The following is a 19,659-nucleotide window of genomic DNA, read 5'->3' as shown; positions in this document are numbered from 1 at the left end:
GTTTCTTTATAAATACAAATCTGTCCTATTCCTTCCTTTACTTCCTGCTAAATCCTCTTTTTGAAAAAAAGAGTTGCTAAGCATCGTCTTTACTTCCAGAACCAGGTCCTCCTCTACTTACAAATAATGCACCCTCAGAAGGTCACATCCGCCCTCCCCCGTGACCATGACAGCACGGCTGGGCAAGGGGAGGGGCGGGAGGGATAACGGGAGAGGTTGCGTATTCCCTTCCAACCACCCCTTCAGCCCACCACTGCCTGTCACTCGGGAGCACGGAATCCACTGGGGCATACAGCAAGCCTGCCATTCTTCCCACCCCTTGTGCAAAGTCAGGCTGCCCCACAGGATTCAGGGTGCACCTACCCCCTCGAGTCCAATGTGGGAAGCCCAAATGAGCAGGGCCCACGACCGGAACTGTGCCAGAGCAGACTCCAGGATGATACGCTTAATGACTACAGCTGGGCACCAAGTCTATCCTCCAAATTTCCCACAAGTTAAAGGGACACAAGGGAGATCACATATTCACTGTGCAGACAAACGTGTAAGTAACGTCTTCCTAGTGAAACTGAAAAGATCTGTGTCGTGGGGGCCACCAGATACCGGACCCCCCCCCCCCCCCCGTGATCCTGTGGGAGACACCAAAGTCCCAATCGCTGTGGGAATTCCTCATATGGATCCTCCGAATGCAACCGATCCAGCAGATCACCTCACTTGTCGGCCACTTGTTCAAACTACAGACAGCGTGGCACGGTGACGGGAGGCCGTCCGCCTGGAGACACCACCCTCCCCGTCCTTCCAGGCGGTGACGGCCGCTGGCGCGCCACCTTTCGAGGGACGAGTCGTTAGCAGCAACGACGGAAGCCTTACCCTGTTGGGCTGGAGTCTCGGCCGGCTGAGAGGCTGCCTGCAAGCCTGGCTCAGAAGCAGAGGAGTCCCCCAGCACAGAGTTTAGAGGAGTCTCCGCAGGGGCAGGCGCAGGGGCAGCTGCAGAGGGAGAAGGGAGAACACTAGGCTTGGAGGAGGGAGTTGAGGCAATGGGGGTGCTTGGAGGAGGAGAGGCTTGAGATCCACAGTGTGAGCGCGGTGCGAGGGAAGGCGGCGGCGGCGGAGGCGCTGCTGGCCCTGAGGTAGGCGGCGGAGACACCGGACACGTGACAGAGTCAAGCGGCCCGTTGGGTGCTGTTGGTGACGGAGGCAGTGGGGGCACAGGAGAAGAAACACAGACAGGGAGGACAGGCCTCGGACCGGTCGCTTTGCCGGGGGGGCTGCTAATCATGACCGGAGGAGATGGAGGGAGGGGCGACACAGTGCAAGTAGACCAGGCACAGGGCTTCGCGGCTGGAGGCTGAGAAGAGGGTGTGTTCACGGGAGAAGAAGGCCGAGAGTTTTTGTTCAGAGGACGAGGAACCGTAGCGTAATGGGGAAGAACGGGGTGGAAGGCTGAGCCTACAGATGCTGCAAAACGTGTCGCCGAGTGCCGAAGAGGTGGTGTGGGGGGCGTGCAAGTAGGTGGCAAAGCGGTCACCACAGCATAGTCAGGACTGGCGTCTGACCCTGGAGCTGCGATGACTTTAGCATAGGATGGAGGAGGTGCCGCAGGAGGCTGGCAGCCGGCATACTCGGGCAGCGGCGCGCTATACGGGGAGCTGTCGGAGGGCGGAGCTGCGGGAAGGTGGGGAGCGGCAGCAGAGACGGGATAAAAAAGGAGAGAGAAAAAGGGAGCTAGTGAAGCCACAAAACCAGCACTCGGACACAGTGCACACACACGCAGACCGCGGTTAGTCCCCGAGAACGCGCTCACTCGTCCATGCATCCTGAGACCCAGGGGAGGCGGACACGGGCTCGCTTTCCGTCTGGCGAGCGTACTGACACACGACATTGCTTACTTAGCTCATCTTTGGCAAGAAGAAGATTCTATCTCAAGTCTCATTATTCAGTCCACTAAAAGGACATTCAAGTTACGTGAGTAGGACCACAAACAGAAGAGTAAGTCTGCTTGTTGTTTTACGAACAAATAGCGAAACTGGCAAAAAGTTTTACAAAGGGCTAAGGGCCCCCCTGTTCGTGCTTATTTGTGGATAAGTTTTGTTTCTTTGGTTGGCTACAACCCCAGAAAATAACGAGGCAGTTAAGAACAAGTAAACTAGCTCAAACGACAACCCATCAACCACACTGAGACCTTGGATACAGGCCATATGGAATAGGAAAATAATTCTGAGATCCTATGACAGTAAATGTCAATTTTAGTGAACGTCTCAAACTGTGCTTTTTAACGCTTACATCTTTCGATAAATTCCATCCGATTTAGAAATTTTCACTAATTTTTTGCAGTACTAGAATACATGGAAGCCAGTCAGTTTTAGAGAGGGTACTTTTCGCCTACTATTCTGAATTCCTCCTTCAAGCACTTTAGAGCACAATCAAACAAAGTTCTTGAACAGGACAGGAGTCAGGACAATTTAAGCAACCTCGGGGTGGGGGGGGGGGGCCGTGTTCTAAGTTCATCCAAAGTAAACACTTCCCACAAAAACACACTTGCACTTTACAGCCAATTTACAGGGAGTGAGAAGACTTGGAAAGCCGGGCGGCACGTTTCCGACTTTCTCAAGCCCCCGGCGCTAAGTGCAGTAACACCGCGAGGGGGAAGGAGGCGGCAGAGCAACAAGTGCGGCCTGCTTCTCCGTGTCCCACTTGCTGCCCGCCCCCGACGCCCCCCACGCCCCCCCCCCCGCCCCCGCCCGCACATGCACCCGCACGGAGCACGGCGCGCCCTTCTTACCGGCGGCCGACAGCCGGCGCTCCCGCTCGCGCTCCCACTCCAGCTGCTCCTGCCGCTCCAGCTGCTCCTGCCGCTCGCGCTGCTCCCGCTCCCGCTCGCGCTCGCGCTCGCGTTCCCGCTGCTCCTGCCGCTCGCGCTGCTCCCGCTCGCGCTGCTCCCGCTGCTCCCTCTCGCGGTCGAGCCGCTCCAGCCGCTCGCGCTCCAGCCGGTCCTGCCGCTCGCGCTCCCGCTCCAGCCGCTCGCGCTCCAGCTGCTCCTGCTCCAGCCGCTCCCGCTCCGCGCGCTCCACGCGCTCCACGCGCTCGCGCTCCACGCGCTCCCGCTCCAGCTCCTTCTGCCGCTGCTGTTCTTGCAGCTGCCTGGAATTCCGAGACCAAAGCCATCAGAGCGGCGCGGCGACGGCCGCCGTCCTTAGAAGCCTACTCGCGACGAGCCCGCGTGCGCCTCCCTTCCGATGCGCAGGCGAAGCGAGCGGAGCCTGCCGTCCACGGCGGCCCGCACCACTTCCCAGGCTCACGGAGATGAGAGTAACTTAGCAGGGTCACTAGTAGCACACGACACTAACGGCTCATTTTAGTGTGCACTGTTCATGAGGGAAGTGCCACAAATAAAGGAATTTTCCAAGTAACTGAGCGTACCACCGTAGTGACCAAGTCACTCTTTCGAATGTTCACGATACAATACGTCATCATTTTAGAAATACAACGGCCGGCGAGCCACGACAACAGCTCCGCCAAAGTTTGCTCCATTTATTTTTAAGCCGTTTCCCTACTGCTTCTGAAGGATCGCTACCGGCAGATTTGCTAGGAGAAAAGGCACACACATCTTAAGATTCTGGATACATGGCTCCAAACTGTTCAGGATTCGTGGCTGGGCTTCCCAGCAGCCCAAGGATAGAGAGAACTTCCTTTCACCACTGGGGTCTTTCACTGCTGCTAATGCACGTGCTGTCAGTCACGTGACAGCTGGCCTCCTGGCCCCTGCAGCCTACTGGGACACAGCTGCCTGTGTCCTTTGATGGGTTTTCTCCCGGACAGTTAACATTCCATCCTCATTTGTAGAGCTCTTTTCTCTATTAAAGCTAACAACCCATCGTCACAGATGTTGGTCGTATGTATTTTGAACTTTTATTACGGCTTTTTAACTGCCTTTGATTTTTAAAGTGTCATTTAAAACTGTAATATGTTAGGTTTGTTAAAGCTGTAATACGGCTTTTAACTTTTACATAGAGTCTAGTGGTGGGATTCCTTCATGTGCTCTGCCTCTGACATCCCTCTTAGCCCCTTCCCACAAGATTATGGAATTACATGTTTTTACAACAAAATCCTTAGCTCATATGAAATTCATCTCGGGTCTGGGCACGCAGTAGTGAGCCACATCACTGTACCTTTACTGGCAGAAGATGCCACCTTTCTGTGTGTTGACTGTTTCTGAAATTCCACAACATTTGGTTCGTGGATGTTTGTCTAGAGTGGCACCAGTATGCCTGGACGTCTGGAAGAAACGATCTAGTAGGGTGCCTCCATCCTCATTCCTCATCCTTTTGAGTTTTTCTAGAGGATTCTCAGATACTTCGCTTTCTCTGGCTAAGTTTTAGAATCACTTTGTTAAATCTACCCCTTCTGCCAAGACTGATTCTTCTCGGTCCTAGTAACACTTTCTGAACTTTGAAGATCGATGGAAAACATTCATGTCTTTTAACCTCCTTGTCTAAGAATGTATGGAATGTCTCGGAATTTATGCAATTAAATTAAAAATCCCCTCCTTTCATGCTAGGACTTCAAATGCTGGCTGTGGAATCGCTGTGATTATATTAAAACCTACCGAGGCCCAATGTATGTGGCTGTGAAACATATAGCTTGCTTTTAACTTCCATACCTACATATAACAGAGCAAGCAAAGGTCTCCAAGTACCCACCTGGACCCAAACAACAGTCTTGCCATAAAAGCTAACTTTCTCCAAATAAAAATACTCGGCCCCATCTTCTACATAATAATCTCATAGCACCGTGGGTAAGATTAAATGAAGTAATGCCTTGAAAGCTCTTTAAAAAGTGCCTGAAAGCATATGAACACTCAATAAATGTGAGCTATAATAATAATTGTTTGGAAATTTCAAATTAGGACTTTCCTTGGACTGGCTAATAGCCTGGCTGGGTTCCAATTGGAGGCAGAACTAACTGACAGAGGGTGTATGCTAATCTTTGTTCCTCCCAGCACTAGCAATAAACCACTAAGATTCTTCCAGAAATCTCTCCCCATTTCCTAAACTGACTATAAAAAAGGAAAGAGCCCACTTGACAAGTGAACCAATCCCACTTCTGTCGGAAGAACCCGAAGCCTCCCTTGGGACAGGTCACCGGACTTGACAATATTGCAGGAGACGGGGTGCCTGGGGGGCTCAGTCGGCTGACAGCTCAGAACCTGGAGCTGCTTCAGACTCTGTGTCCCCCTCTTTCTCTGTCCCTCCCCCACTCACGCGCTGTCTCTCAAAAATAAATAAGTGCTAAAAAAATATTTTTTAAAAAAGAATATTGCAAGAGAGAAGCAGAAGAAACCTACGGCAGTGCTCAGGACAGGCAGTGGTGGAGACACTGGCTGGAACATAATAAATCAGAGTTTTAGGGCACAGTACTGACTTTGTTATGCTGCTGGACAACCACTAACTGCCAAAGTTACAGAGGGGAGCAATATCGCTGCAGGGGTGAAGGCAAGAAATTCGGTGCACTCACAAGGATGTTTTCAATAATAAACTGGGTAGACAGAGTCGGTTCTTTTTGTAATACCTTCTAATAAATAAACTTGGCTGGGACGTACCATTAAACTTAAAACACAGTCTGCGTCAAAAAATAAGGGCATACGCTATAATGGAATCGTCTAAACAACCTATTGGTCCAAAAGGCGAAGAGACGCCCACGTTATTCTAACCAGAGCGCATCTGCGTCCGGAAGCTGAGGGGAGGTATCTCAGGGCACGGAAGCTCACGGAGAAATGTGTGACGAAAGACCCAAGTCACTGGGCCCCTGCACGCTTCCGTGCCACCTCTTTCATTTTACTCCGTCAAATAACGTGGGTGCGCGAAGCTTACTAACAAAACCAACAGACGACTGCTCCGACCTTTCCAGCCCTGGCTCCAACACCAGAGACCATTACTGCCAACTCTTTTTGGACGTTCCTTCTGTTTTCACTTTAGAGATTGCCTACCGATGCCTCCTGTGGGGCCCTCACCATACCCGGGGTCCCTAAGCACAGTCCCAGCAGAATAATGAGATCCATAATCAGAGTTTATGTCACTGACACAATAATGTAAATACTGTTCACGGCTAAACCATAGAGTGTCCTAAAACTACACTGCATTCCTATTTATTTATTTATTTATTTATTTATTTATTTATTTATTTAAAGTAATCTCTGCACCCACGGTGGGGCTGGAACTCATGACCCTGAGATCAAGAGTCGCATGCCCCACAGACTGAGCCAGCCGGGCGCCCCTCACTGCAGTTCTCATTCAAGTTCTTTGGGTTTTGATTGTTTGTTTGCTTGTTTTTACCTCCAAGTTAATGGCCACTTCTCCAGGCGACACAATGCTTTTATCACTAAAAGTAAGCCTAAGTCACAGGCAGAGGCCAGGTCTGAAGGATTACTGCATAATGGCATTTACAGCCAGGGAATCCTGACTTAAGAAGATTATTCCACAGGTTATGATACTTATTCTAGGGTTCTCAGCCTATCAAAGATCAAGAGTATCTACTGATGTGGGAGAGGAGCACATTGCCAGATGGCTTCCCCACGATCACGGACACACGGCTGGAGGAGGCAGGTCACAAGCTGCAGAAGATTCCGCTGACCGCACAGTCTCTTGATTTGAAGGACGGACGGAAAGCGTTAAAAGCCCCTGGCTCATTTCTAGCCCGCTCACTGAAAAGATGCGCATCTAAATATATTTCCCAAAGTAGTGTGTCAACAAGAAAATCCCAGGCTTACAAATCTTTAGTAGTGTGAATAATTCTCACCTAAACCGGATGGCGTACAAACATGACATTCACACGTTTTGATCTCTAAAGCAGGACGTTTGTATTATCTTTTTGGGGGGCAGTTTCCAAATTTATAACCTCTGCTTTTCCCAGAAACACCACTCCCGACTCTCATAGAGGAAACGCAGGGGACGCCTCCTCCTAGAGCTGTGCTGCACGGTTTCTTCACTCTTTGCTAGAACCATCCGAGGACCTCTCCAAAGTACCTGGGCTCTAACCCTGAAGTACGCACAAATTCTGCCAGACTGATTTTTCTCTTAAGTTAGGATATGCATTTTACCATAATTTGAAAGTTTCTGAGAAAATGTACATTTTTCCAGAAACAATTACAGTGCAAAGGACCAATATCATAGCCACCAAGAGCATTTAAAAAACATCAAAAATAGTTCCTCCTGCCACCCAAATACCCCCTTCCTCGAAAGAAGTCTCCCCAAATGTCAAGAGATGCCCAAAGCACTGGCCAACGGTGAGAGTAATTGTTTTTTGAAAATATATTCAGACACGTATTTAGTTTATGTTGACCCAAAGACTATTTTTCTTAAAGTGAGCAAAATATAATGAAATTTAAAACCACATTTCGTACAGCCTTACCTATGATGAAGAGTGTTATTAGGTAGATAGAGAAATTATTTAAAGTCTGAGTTGACAACATTTAGTAACACTACAATGCTACCGACACTTGTCAGAAAATAAGACTACATACATCTTCCGATCACATCCCGTGGGTTATTCCACTTCTTCATTAGTAAGCAAATACAAAACGGACCAGATGAAAGCAGAGGAGGCAGGTCTCAGTTACAGAGCCCCCGACACAGGCCCGTACTCACAGCAGCAGGCGGTCGACTCTGGGTCCATCCGGCCCCGGCCGGCTGACTGGGGGGCTGTACAACCGCATGGTTCCCGGCCTGCTCTGTGCTGGGACTACCAGGCCCTTTTATATCTTTCAGGTAGTGGTGCCCATTCGCTATTTATAGACATTAACTAAATTACGTCCTATGTTGAGACTGAACACAGGACTGACTCATGTTTCTTAAATACGGTTTTCATCACAGTCAAAGAAGCCAGATATTACTAATACGAGTAGAAACCAAAGACTGACGTCAACAAACGATACGTACAGGGGTAGAGAACTAACCAGTAACTACCGTCACGCTACCAGAGTCAAGGTACTGGACTCACTAAGACAACACCTGGAGTCAACATCTGTTTCATCAACTTGAATTCACGCTCATTGAAACAGAAAGATTAAACTTGTAAAACGCACACACACCTTAACAGTCGTGTCACAGAGCGTGTAACAAAACACAGCTTCCGATCTTGCTCTCCAGAAGCAGAGCCTTTCGATCTGGCGCTGATGTCAGGTTCCCACATACGGTGGTTTCTTGAGTTCCCCAGTTCTCAGCTGTTCAGTCGCACGGTACCCGCTTTCTCCTTCACAGGTGAGCCACCTCCTGCCCCTCTCCGCCACAGAACCTCACCTTCCTCGCTCTTCCGATAAAATCACGACACCACTTTGGATCCCAATATCCATGGCCAATCACATCTGCTCTTCCGAGCAATTTCTTCCTTGTTCTGGTGTCAAAAATCACCGTCTCCTCCCCATCTGGTTCTTTTCTTTACACTATCCCTACTTCACCCCAAACTCTCCAACCGGAACTGTAAACCCTCTCGACATGACCCGGCGCATCAGGTGATCCGCTCTATTTCGCGTTTCCTCTTTCTTGCTTTTCCCAGGAAGCACCCCAGGATCCCTGGCCCATCGGACGGGCCCCGAGGTCTGGCTTTCACCTTCAGTGACGCTGGGAACTCCCTAATCTCATCCCAAGATGGGTGCCTTGTTTCCTGGTGGGGCCACGACGTCCTCATTCCTGAATGGTTTATTCTCTCACTTTGTTTTTAAATGTTTATTTTTGAGAGAGAGCATGCGTGAGAGGGGGTGGGGCAGAGAGAGAGGGAGACAGAGGATCTGAAGCGGGCTCCGCACTCCAACTCACGAACCGTGAAATCGAGACCTGAGCCCAAGTTGGATGCTTAACCAACTGAGCCAGGCAGGTGCCCCAATTCTCTCATTTTAACAGAACACCCCTTCCAGTAGCTTCCTGGGAAGTCGTACAGAGAAGAAGTTTGGAAACAACCTCTCAGGATTTGAAGCCCTCCCGCCCACCCCAAGTTCTACTCTCGCAGTCTCTACTCAACTCCAGTGACAGGCCCTGTCGGTGGGTCTGTTTTTCTCACTTACTGGGCCGGACACTGGCGAGTCGTGTCCATCCAGACCTGGGGCCCTACAAGTGAGAACCCAGGGCCCAAAGCCGGCCACTCCCGCTTGCCCCTGCTGTCCCCAGCAAACTGCAAAGAGGCGAACCACTGCCACGGAAGCCTCGTGGCCACTCTCTGGCTAAAACATTTACCACCTGGCCCTACTCGGAAAAGGTCTGCAGCGCTCTGACCCACACGACCACATCACTGAGGTCCAGGAAACTTTCTCCTGTCATTTATTTGCAAATTCTGTTTCCTCAGGCTTTTCGTTCTTTGCTCCCTTAAAGCTCCCATTATTTGGGTATCAGACCTCCTAATCTGATCGTATTTTATTTGCTTTCTCGTTTACTGTCCCTTATCTTTTATTATAACTATTCCTAGGGTAATTTATTTTTCAAAACTTCTATTTTTTTAATGTCTAAGTACATTTCCTTACTCTCTGAATGATTATTTTTTAAATAACTAGGGTTTCTGCTTTAGGAGTGAAATATATTCTCCTAGTTTTCCAAAGCTGTTACAGTGTATTTTCAGGTTTTCTTCTGCTCCCTGTATTACACCTATTTCCTCCAGCTTCAGTTTGTTCTGTCTGTTGTCATCTGTCTTCAGGCCACAGAACACAGGAGCCCGGCTGGCTGCCGCAAGGACCAAATACTAAGGGTCCGCTACAAAGTATCTTCTTCCCAGTAGATCTAACCCCCCAGCAAAGACAGATTACGGGATCCAGGCCAAAGGAAAATGGTGTACACCTTTCTCGTTATGGGAAAATACTTAAGTGTTAAAAAGCAAGGTGCCTTTTTATTATACGACAAATTCAAGACTACTAAAAAGCAATTTCTGGGGCACCTAGGTGGCTCAGTCAGTTGAGCGTCTGACTCTTGATCTGGTCATGATCTCATAGCTCGTGGGATTGAGCTCCATGTCGGGTTCTGTGCTGATTCCCTCTCTTCCTCTCTCTGCTCCCCGCCCCCCCCCCCCAAAGCATGCGAGCACACGCTCTCGCTCTCTCTCTCAAAAATAAATAAGTAAAAAGCAGTTTCTTAGCATGGCATACAAAGCACTTTGCGAGCTGGACTCGACCTACTGGTCTAAGGTGGCGGGCGGGGGGGGGGGGGTAGGAAGGAGGGCCCCCTGCTCGCCCCTGCCCTTACCCTCTGCTCTTCCTGCCTGGAATGCTCCACCAGGTCCCATTCAAGGCCTGGCTCAAAGCCACCTCCTCAGGGAAGCCTCCTGCCATCTCCCAAGCGGCACAGACAGAAGCCTAAGGAGCATGAAAACAGCGTGTCTTACCTAACTCTACTCCGAACCATATACACTCACATTTTCTGTCTCTTATACCTAACACCTACACATACGTGAATTCACTACCAGAAACTTCCTGGCTTTTTCTTAGAAACTTTATTCAGGTCTCTACTCTCAAGCAGCCTACGATGTTCGCTGTGAAGGAGGCCCTTCTGTAAACCAGACCCTCAACGGTAAAAGGTAAAGGAGCGGGTGATTAAGTCGTAAGGGTTCAGAAAAGCAAGCCACCGACAGACCCGGAGGAGAGTCTACGGACAACGAGCGGCTGCCGAGCGAGGCACGGAGGGGACGCCGGGGCGCAGAGACACCGCCAGGGCCCAGGACCCCGATGCCCGCAGACGTCCGGCCAAAGAAGTAAGCCGGACGTGAGGACGGCTCGCGGGAGCGCTGAGGGGAAGCGACACACGGGACTGTCTGGACTCATTCCGGTCCGCAGACGTCAACAGTCAAACTCTCCCATCCCGGAATTCCGGAAAAACCCTGACCGTGCCTACACAAACTCACGACAAAGTAGAACACGGAGGGGTCGGCGGCAGACCAACTCCATCATCAGGTCTACGGAGGCGGGAACAGCAGAGCCGGAAGTCTCGGCCTCCCGCCCGCGTCTCTGTAGACAGTGTAGCCGAGTACCTGCCCGGCGCCCTTACGCGCACGTCCGGCGAAGGTCTCAACCGGGCGCCGTCAAGAGCTCCCCCAGCCCGGTGTCTCCCAACAAAACCCCCTCGGCTCGCACAGTCCCTCGCGCGGCTCCGTCCAGGACAACTCACCCTCCCCTCCCCACCCGCTCGGGTTAAAAGCCGTGACCCTCCCCTGCCGGCACCCCGCCCCCAAGGAGCCCAAGACTCTGTGCCTTCTCGCCCCGTCCACCCCTCGGCGGAAGCCACCCCCGGGTCCCGCCTCGTTGACCGCGACGGCCGCCGAGTCCTCCCGCCGGACGGTCCCGGCCGCGCGCCCGCCTGCGTGCGCGCTCCCCTCTGGGCTAGTCTCCGCGGCGCAGCCAGACGGACGGCCGAGACGGCAAGACGACTCACGTCCATCGAGACCACTCAGCGGTTCCTCCTTCGCTCAGAACGAAAGCTCAATTCTCCGCAATCGCCTGCCGCGTCCCGCGTGACGGGACTCTCCGCGGGCTTCAAACCCACCTACCGCTCGCCCCGTGCACTTGTTCTCTCTGCCCCAGCCTCAGGGGCCTCTTCGTCCACGGGCACACGCGTGCACGAGCACCACGAGGCCTCCGCCCGGGGTGCTCCCTCCGCACGCAGCGCACTTCACCCAGACACCCACCTGGCCGGCGTCCCCTCTACTCGGTCTCTTCCGGCGGCACTACTCGCCTACGAGGTCGCCGGTCCCTCTGCCTGGGGTAAGGCCGTTGACGTCCCCGCCCCGCTCCGTCGTAAGCAGGGGAACAGACGGCACCCGGAACCTCGCCGCAGAGCGGCGCAGAGCGGGGACGACCACAGCCGGCATCCGTGCCGAACGTGGCTGAAGCAGACGGGAGAAGAGGGGGCAGGAGAGGCCTCCCGCGAGGCCAGGAGACAGGACGCGAGCGGCCAACGCAGCCACGACCAGGCCGATTAATAACCGCACGCCCTGTCTGAAGAGCAGCCGCACCGCCACCCTCTCCTCCCCGAGCTCAGCTCAACAGACGCAGCCGCGTTTACCACAGACTGCCCTCTAAGCAGACACGCGGCCTCGGGTGAGTCACGGCTTTGGGGGAGCCAGGGCCAGCTCGCATTTGTGGGGTCCCGAGGCCGGTCGGCCCTCCACCCTTGTTCCCTACCTAAAGGACAGCCTGCCAGTCTGTGTGCTCTGCCCGCCTCCACAGACCCCCGTCCCCGGCAGCCCTCGCTCTCAGGGAGGCTGTGTCCAGCAGAGACGTCACCTCCATGATGCAACGGGAAACCCGAGCCAAGGACGGATGCCATTCGATCGAATCCGTTTACAAAGAAGCGGACCACTCAAGATTACCAGATATTTGAGGAATATGGAGTACAAAAGACAAACAACCCAGCTCTACAGGAGGGAGAGGACTCAGAAAGGACGAGAACATGAGAGACTTAAGATACAATCGTGAGTCTGGAACAGGCTGTTAAAAAGGGAATGATTACAAAACAGAAAAGGCTCTCTTGGAGATTAAGACTGATCTTTCAACAGAGATCCACCACGTCCCACCCGATTAGGTGGCCGTGGGCCAGGGGTGTGGCCTGTGGGCGCGTACAATGTGGCCTGTCTGGACAGTAATGCGTGGTAAGTGTAAAATACATTCCGAATTTTAAAGACTCAGTATGAAAAAGAGAATGTAGAACACCGTAACAATTTCTACACTTACTTTATGCTGGAATGATAATATTAAAAAAATTTTTTTAATGTTTATTTAGTTTTGACAGAGAGAGAGAGAGAGAGAGAGAGAGACAGAGAGAGAGAGACAGAGCACAAGTGGGGGAGGAGCAGAGAGAGGGGGAGACAGAATCCCAAGCAGGCTCCAGGCTCTGAGCTGTCAGCACAGAGCCCGACGCGGGGCTCAAACTCACAGACCGCAAGATCATGACCTGAGCTGAAGTCGGATGCTCAACCGACTGAGCCACCCAGGCACCCCTGGAGGGATAAGATTTTAGATAAACTGGGTTAAACACGATATATTATTAAAATTAAGGTCACAGGTTTCTTTTTTACTTTTGCTAATATGGCCACTAAAAATTACATACATGGGCCATACTGTATTTCTACTAAGTAGTGCTGATCTAGGATATGTGGCTAAAAATATTGCCAATGATACAGAACAAAAAGAAAAAAGCAGAAAATGAAAAAATAGAAGTATACTGAAGCAACAACCCTGGAGGCCAGCATCTGACATGTAGGAGTTCCCAAAAAAAGTCAACAGAGAAAACAGAGAAGACATGTTAAAAAAATAAATTTTTTTTAAAAAAATTAAGAGATGTGCTTAGTAAGTTTTCAAATGGAAAAGGTCTATTAAATATTGAGGTTAAAGAAAGAAATGAGGGAGAAAGAAACTACAAAACTCAAAAACTTCAGCTAGTCATATATTCGTGAGGACTCCAACTACCCTGGTTAATGAGGTTTAAAGGGACCCCAGAGTGGGGTAGGGGGTGGGGGGGCTCCCCTGCAAACACACGGACAAGACAGCACACCCAGGGGGCGGAGCGGGACGGCAGGACCACTGAGCCCCCCTCGCAGAGGGAGCAGTGAAGAGACACAGGTTCAATTTGAAAGAGAAACCGACAGCAGGACTACAAATAGTGGCCACTGGTAACGGGCAGGGACGTGAAGAATTCGGGTTTCCTAGTAAAGTCAGCCGCCACTAGCCATCACTCGACTAATCAGGAGACAGAAATAGAAACATATTATCTCGCGCTATGGAAGAAGCCATCCAAAATACTAAAAGCAGAAACGGTTAGGAGGGATTGATTCTGGAGATTAACACGAAAGGAAGGCCACACACTCCCCCACCTCCGGCCCTCCGGCGCTACCTGGGATTCTACCATGAACACACGACTTAAAGAAGAATTAATCTGACAGTAAGCAAGTGGGAAAAACTGAAAGGGATCTAGGTTACAGGCAGGAAAACCAACTAGAAAACGATGGCAGTGCGTAAGGGAACACACGCCAGAAAAGCTATCGGTGACGAGAATGTCCGAAGAGACAATCTGGCTTTCCGAGACAGAAGTCACAGGGTATGCCGGAACAGAGCCTGTGAATGAAGATAATTACAGACTTCCTAAAGCAGAAAGTCCGGGTGAAATACGAAGAGAAGGAAGTGTGCGTGCCCTGAGGTATTAGCGGGATACCCAAACGCATGCGTTCCGCAGCAGAACACTCACTGAGGACCACTCGTTGGAACCGAGGGGTCTGTGACCCTCCGAAATGTCATGCAGGTGTTGCATAGAAGAGCACGTGTACGCGCATTTAAGAAGGATGCAGGGCTGGGTGGAAGAGGGCAGGAGTCCGCTGCTGGCACCAAATTCTCAAAAGGACGCGTGGATTCCATTTCATTGGAAATATGGATCTCAGGTGCAGGATCGCGGCTGTAAACGTGGGAGCCGTCAGCATAAGACAGTTAAGAGAAAACTACAATATCCCACAGAATCCTCAGTTTTTTGAGGGTATACCATGTACGGAAAAAACCCAGAGACAGCGAAGCGCACGCCCTTGCGGAAGAAACGGAAGGGAGAGCAGTCCGCGATGAACAGAGACTGCAGTACCAAAAGGAAGAAAGCAGAGGCAGGCTGTGCCCCAGGAGAAGAAACCTAAACCAGAAACAAGCCAATGATGATGGAAGCAGCATTTCCAGGAGATCAGAGCAGACACCAACAGATTTCACCAGATACAAATGGAAGCGGGTGGAGGAGAGCAAAGGGAAGGAACAGAGATAAACATGAACACCAGGAGAAAGAAAGTGGCGTCCAACGGAAGGTTTATCCAAGAGAAAGAAGAGGGGCGCCGGGCTGGCTCAGCTGGGTGGGAACTGTGACTCTTGATCTCGGGGTTGTGAGCTCAAGCCCTACGTTGGGTGCAGACATAAACATCGTTTTTTTTTTAATTAAAAAAGAAAAAAAAGAAGAAAGTCTGTGTGTGACTATGGACAGAAAATAATTTAAAAATGTACACCAATTTTTTGGACGATTTCAAGTCTTCAACTAAACAAGTAATATAAACAACATCCAATTTCAAATCCTGACGTATCTTCCCACATACAAGCAGAAAAGCCTCAAGTCCAGCTGAGCGCTGCAGGGCTAACACCCAGATGGGACAGATACACACAGCGTTTTCACAGCAATCAGTAAAAAATTCGCTCAAGACTCATTTCCAGTACAGCCTCGAGCTGCACGTCGTGGACAGCCCTCCATGTCGCGGACGGCCCTTCAGAGACCCTTAACCAGCCGGCAGCATCCTCTGCGGCTCCGGTCTCTACTCTGTGCTGTCCTCGCCCAGCACCTGTCCCCAGGGCCACATGCTTGTCTGCTCCACAACGTGAAAAATTATCCGTTACATTTGGGTTCTCTCCTGGTTCCTCCTGGCTTTCTACACATGGGTTACTCCTGATAATACTACAATCATTTTTTTATTAATTATTTTTCCGTGTGTATGGGGGGGGGGGTGGGCAACAGTATCATTACAATTTCTAAGTCTTGAAATTATTTTGGAATGTTTAAAACACTCAATACAGAACTTTTAAACCTTCCTTATTTCTACAAAAACTTAAGTTTTATTTCTGTTACAGCATCACTCAAAAGAGTTGGACAGATTTTCAACCAAATAGAGAGGGATTTAACCAGAGAGGTTGTGATGAAAACAAAATTCATTTCGGAAGGGCCTTCCCCAAGGGCCACGCGTTTACACACAGAACGTGGTGAAAGATCCCCGTCTGTCTGTCTGTCTGTCTGTCTGTCTGTCTGTCAGAGGAACATGACACACATATCAGGACAACATGGAAAATATGAAGAGTGTTTCAAATGTGGATCCAAATCAAAGGTCACAGGAAGAAACTCTAGCTTGCCACGGAGCAAATTGTTTGTCAACTGGAAGAATCCATCTGTAGGACGGTTATCAGCTCTCTGTAATAAACAAGTGACCTACTAGTGATTAAAAATAACAGGGGTGCCTGACTGGCTCAGTTGGTTGGGCGTCTGACTTTGGCTCAGGTCATGATCTCATGATTTGTGGGTTCGAGCCCTGCGTCAGGCTCTGTGCTGACAGACAGCTCTAGCCTGGGACCTGTCTAGGATTTTGTGTCTCCCTCTCTCTCTGCTCCTCCCCTGCTCATGCTCTGTCTCTCAAAAGTAAATAGACATTAAACAAACAAACAAAAAAAGGCAATCTCAACATCTCCAAAAAGTTTTCATTTGTTTAAAGTGGAAGGCCTGGGAGAACCTGGATGGCTCAGTTGGTTAAGCATCCAACTCTTGATTTCGACTCAGGTCATGATCTCATGGTTTGTGAGATGGAGACCCGAGTCAGGCTCTGCACTGACAGCATGGAGCCTGCTTGGGATTCATATTCTCTCTCTCTCTGTCTCTGTCTCTCTCTCTGTCTCTCTTTCTCTGTCTCTCTTTCTCTCTCTCTGTCCCCCCCGCCCTTGATCACACTCTCTCCTACTCTCTCTCTCAAAATAAATAAAAGATAAAATAAAATACAATAAAATGGAACACCTGGTTTCACTAATTCCATTTTAGTTGCTGAATGTATTTAAAACTCTTTTGTTACAAGTTTGGTAGCTTACAGTTCAGAAACTCTGCTAATTCAGGAGAAAAAAAAACTATACCTAATTGAGGCTGTGTTACAATTTCAAATCTATTTCTTTATAAAGGGCATTGAAGCAACGAGATGATACTATTGATCTCACTGAACCAGCGATTTAATCATGAACAGAGTGAGGTTGTATCCATTACTAAGCTCTATGGTAGTATCTCAAGATCAGAGACTTATCCGAACAGCCAACACAACGCCAACTTTCTAGTTAAATTAGTTATGTGAAAGCCGTAATGACCATAGATCAATCTATAACCACTATAAAAATAAGACTCCGTGAAGTGAAAGTCATTTTGTGTGCTGCTAAGTGACTTTTAAATGGCTGACAAGACACAATCTACTTCCTATACCAGGATGCTCGCGGGCCTTCCGCAGTAGAAAGAAAAACTGCAAATAACAACTTTTAAATTTACCTTCTTTGAATTTCCAATTCTTCTTGTGATGGGCCATTTTGAACTTGGGCAGGTAGCTGTGAATTTTGTCTAGGCAATGTTGGCCCTAAAAAGGGAGGAAAACATTATAGATGAACATTATCTTTATAGCTAGCTGGACAGAGGAGATAAAATCATGAGAAGAATAACATAAAACCATCACATATTTACAAATGTATCTTCTTTTTTGTTTAGCAAAATAAAATATAAGCTTTACATAACACACAGCAAATGAAAGACTGCGACATAATACTGCCATCATCCCCAGAAGGCTTACTTGAAACAAATGGAAAACACCAACAATAAAGGAAAATAAACATTTATATATGAAGAGCTTGAGGAAAACAAGTGTTCAATGAGCATCTGAATAGGCGCCTGAGCTTGGCATTTTCTAGGACAATGAGACATTCTCTTCAGGGTACTTATTCATGAAGTGGGGAGGGAGAACTTAAATGAAAAAAATCAGAATTCAAAAACTCACCTAAATAGAACACTGGAAATGAAAAACAGGAGAGAGAGAGCATGAGAACCTTATTACTAGGATGAAGTATGCTAATGCATTTATCAAATTTGCCCAATTTAAGCTGCCATTCTTATTTACTGGCTTGGCATTTCCAGCACTGGTGAAAACAAACATTTGCTAAACTTCTAAACAGAATTAGCCTACTTCTCTGAATTTTTAATGTAACAGAGGTAATCTTAGCAACTTTTCATTTGGGGTAAAAAACAAACCCCCCCCCAAAAAAAACCAAAAACCAAAAACCCTGCGTTCAAACCAACACGGCTCTGTCACGAGAAACTAATGACCCTTCATTCCCACGTACCATGTACAATGCAGACCCATTTTTAGCGTCTTATAAAGAATGCCATTAAATATGGGACATTTTAATGTCACTGGATATAAAAATTAAATGTATCATGAGAGAAATGAACACTGGACCTAATATGCAACGCCCACGGTTAAAACAGAACAATCTTGAACCCTAACCCAGTAAACAAAAGAATCCAGTAAACAAGTAAATCTAGTGTGTCAGCAAATGCCCCTAACAGATACTGTGAAAGTGTTTTGTAGACCACTACTACAAGAAAGAGTTGATGGACAAACACTTCTGTGTACTAATGCCAATGCTCGTATCTCTAAGTTAACAGCACAAGAGCACCAACTGTGTGCCGTAGAGTGAAGTGACCCTCACAACTAGAAGGACATGGCAATATAATAATACAGTACTGGTAGGTCCCAAATGTAGAAAAGCAGATGCTTTGATCTAAACTTACCTACTAAATTTTTTCCTCATCTCTTTCCCCATTTCTAGATTAATCATGTAATTTGTCTTTTGGAACACAAATTACATGACAACTGCAGTGATGTATTTCATTAGATTTCCTAACAGTCTGCTATTTTGATAACCACATAAAGGAAGTATTAAAATGTATTAACCCCATGTCATCAGCAACAACAAAAAAATCAAAAAGCTTTTTAAATTAAACACGCACTTAAATCTGCATAAACAAAAAATAAAACTTGTCTAGCAACCAGGCTGGAATTCTTTCCTTCTCTTGGGAATGAACATACTGATGTTAAAAACAGACTATCACATTAAGCCATACACTAATGTCTAACACTTTTATGAGGAGAAGATGTCTCACCTCTTTGGCAGAAGGAGGGAGAAAATAGAAGATCAGGGTGGGGGTAAACCTGAGAAAATAGAAACTATTTGGGGGAAGCATTTTTTTATAATTCAAAGTTACATCTTTCCAAAAATATTAAATGTTGAGCATGTAGCTTGGGCAACTCACGAGACCATTATGGTTTAACTCTTTTTTAAAATACTGTTTATTTAAATGAAAGCCTGATGCTGCTCGAATAACTAAACAGCTGGATGCCAGCAGGCCAGAGAGACTAGTCTGGCACCCACTTCCACCTCCACGGGTGCGCCAGACTGCTCACACCCAGAGCAAGCATGTGTTACCTCCACCGTCGTGCCAACAGAGGAAATTCACCAACAGAAATCTATTGATACAAGTTTTAACTCAAATATGTAAATTTAAGGAAAAGGTGTCAAAATTTCAACTCAATCCTGATTTTATTAAACAGATTTGAAAAAAAACAAAAAGTTCGACAGAACTCGAAAAAGCTTGAATGAGAAAAAAGTATTTTTTTAAAAGGAATGTACAGAAACTGTTTTGGTTTTTTTCTAAGTTAAAAACTTAATGAATTTGTTTTAAAAGCACATTTAAGAATGTGGGAAATATTTTCTGGCTGGTATCATTAATTATAAAAATAACGTACTACAGTTTATTCGTGCAGCTAAAACAGGAAAACTTCAAGGAAAATCCTTTCAAAATGAGGGGAATTTTGATCCGAGAAAAACTCTAAAGATGATTTTCTACACGGTTCTTTGTGATAACGGGCAGCTTGGTCTCTCCATAGACCTCTGCACGGTGGCCGGAGAGGAGAAGCCGTCTCCCTGGCGTCTTCTCGTACTTCTATTTACTTTAGTTCTTTTGTTGGCTTCTTCTCCATCAGTACTGTCAAGTCATGACAATGACACACTGAAATTCATGTGCATTTAAAAATAATGTAAATATACTG

The 19,659-nt window shown here is 48.3% G+C and overlaps 1 protein-coding gene across 10 annotated transcripts in view; it reads right to left on the bottom strand.

The window, feature by feature from the left end:
- The window catches only part of ENAH (ENAH actin regulator), a 136,971-nt gene that overhangs the window by 18,785 nt on the left and 98,527 nt on the right, over positions 1–19,659 (bottom strand). For 4 of the 10 annotated variants that reach the window (XM_053209135.1, XM_053209134.1, XM_053209133.1 and 1 more), the window contains 3 exons: positions 17,049–17,133; positions 2,780–3,138; positions 868–1,662 (listed from right to left, as the gene is read on the bottom strand). In XM_053209135.1, coding sequence (XP_053065110.1) covers positions 868–1,662; positions 2,780–3,138; positions 17,049–17,133 — 1,239 coding nt within the window. The remainder of the gene's footprint in view (positions 1–867; positions 1,663–2,779; positions 3,139–17,048; positions 17,134–19,659) is intronic. The other 6 variants (XM_053209137.1, XM_053209140.1, XM_053209138.1 and 3 more) reach the window with 2 other exon arrangements.

This window comes from Acinonyx jubatus, chromosome E4 (assembly GCF_027475565.1).
Source record: "Acinonyx jubatus isolate Ajub_Pintada_27869175 chromosome E4, VMU_Ajub_asm_v1.0, whole genome shotgun sequence".
Lineage (NCBI taxonomy): Eukaryota > Metazoa > Chordata > Mammalia > Carnivora > Felidae > Acinonyx > Acinonyx jubatus.
This window is presented reverse-complemented; position numbering and strand designations above follow the sequence as displayed.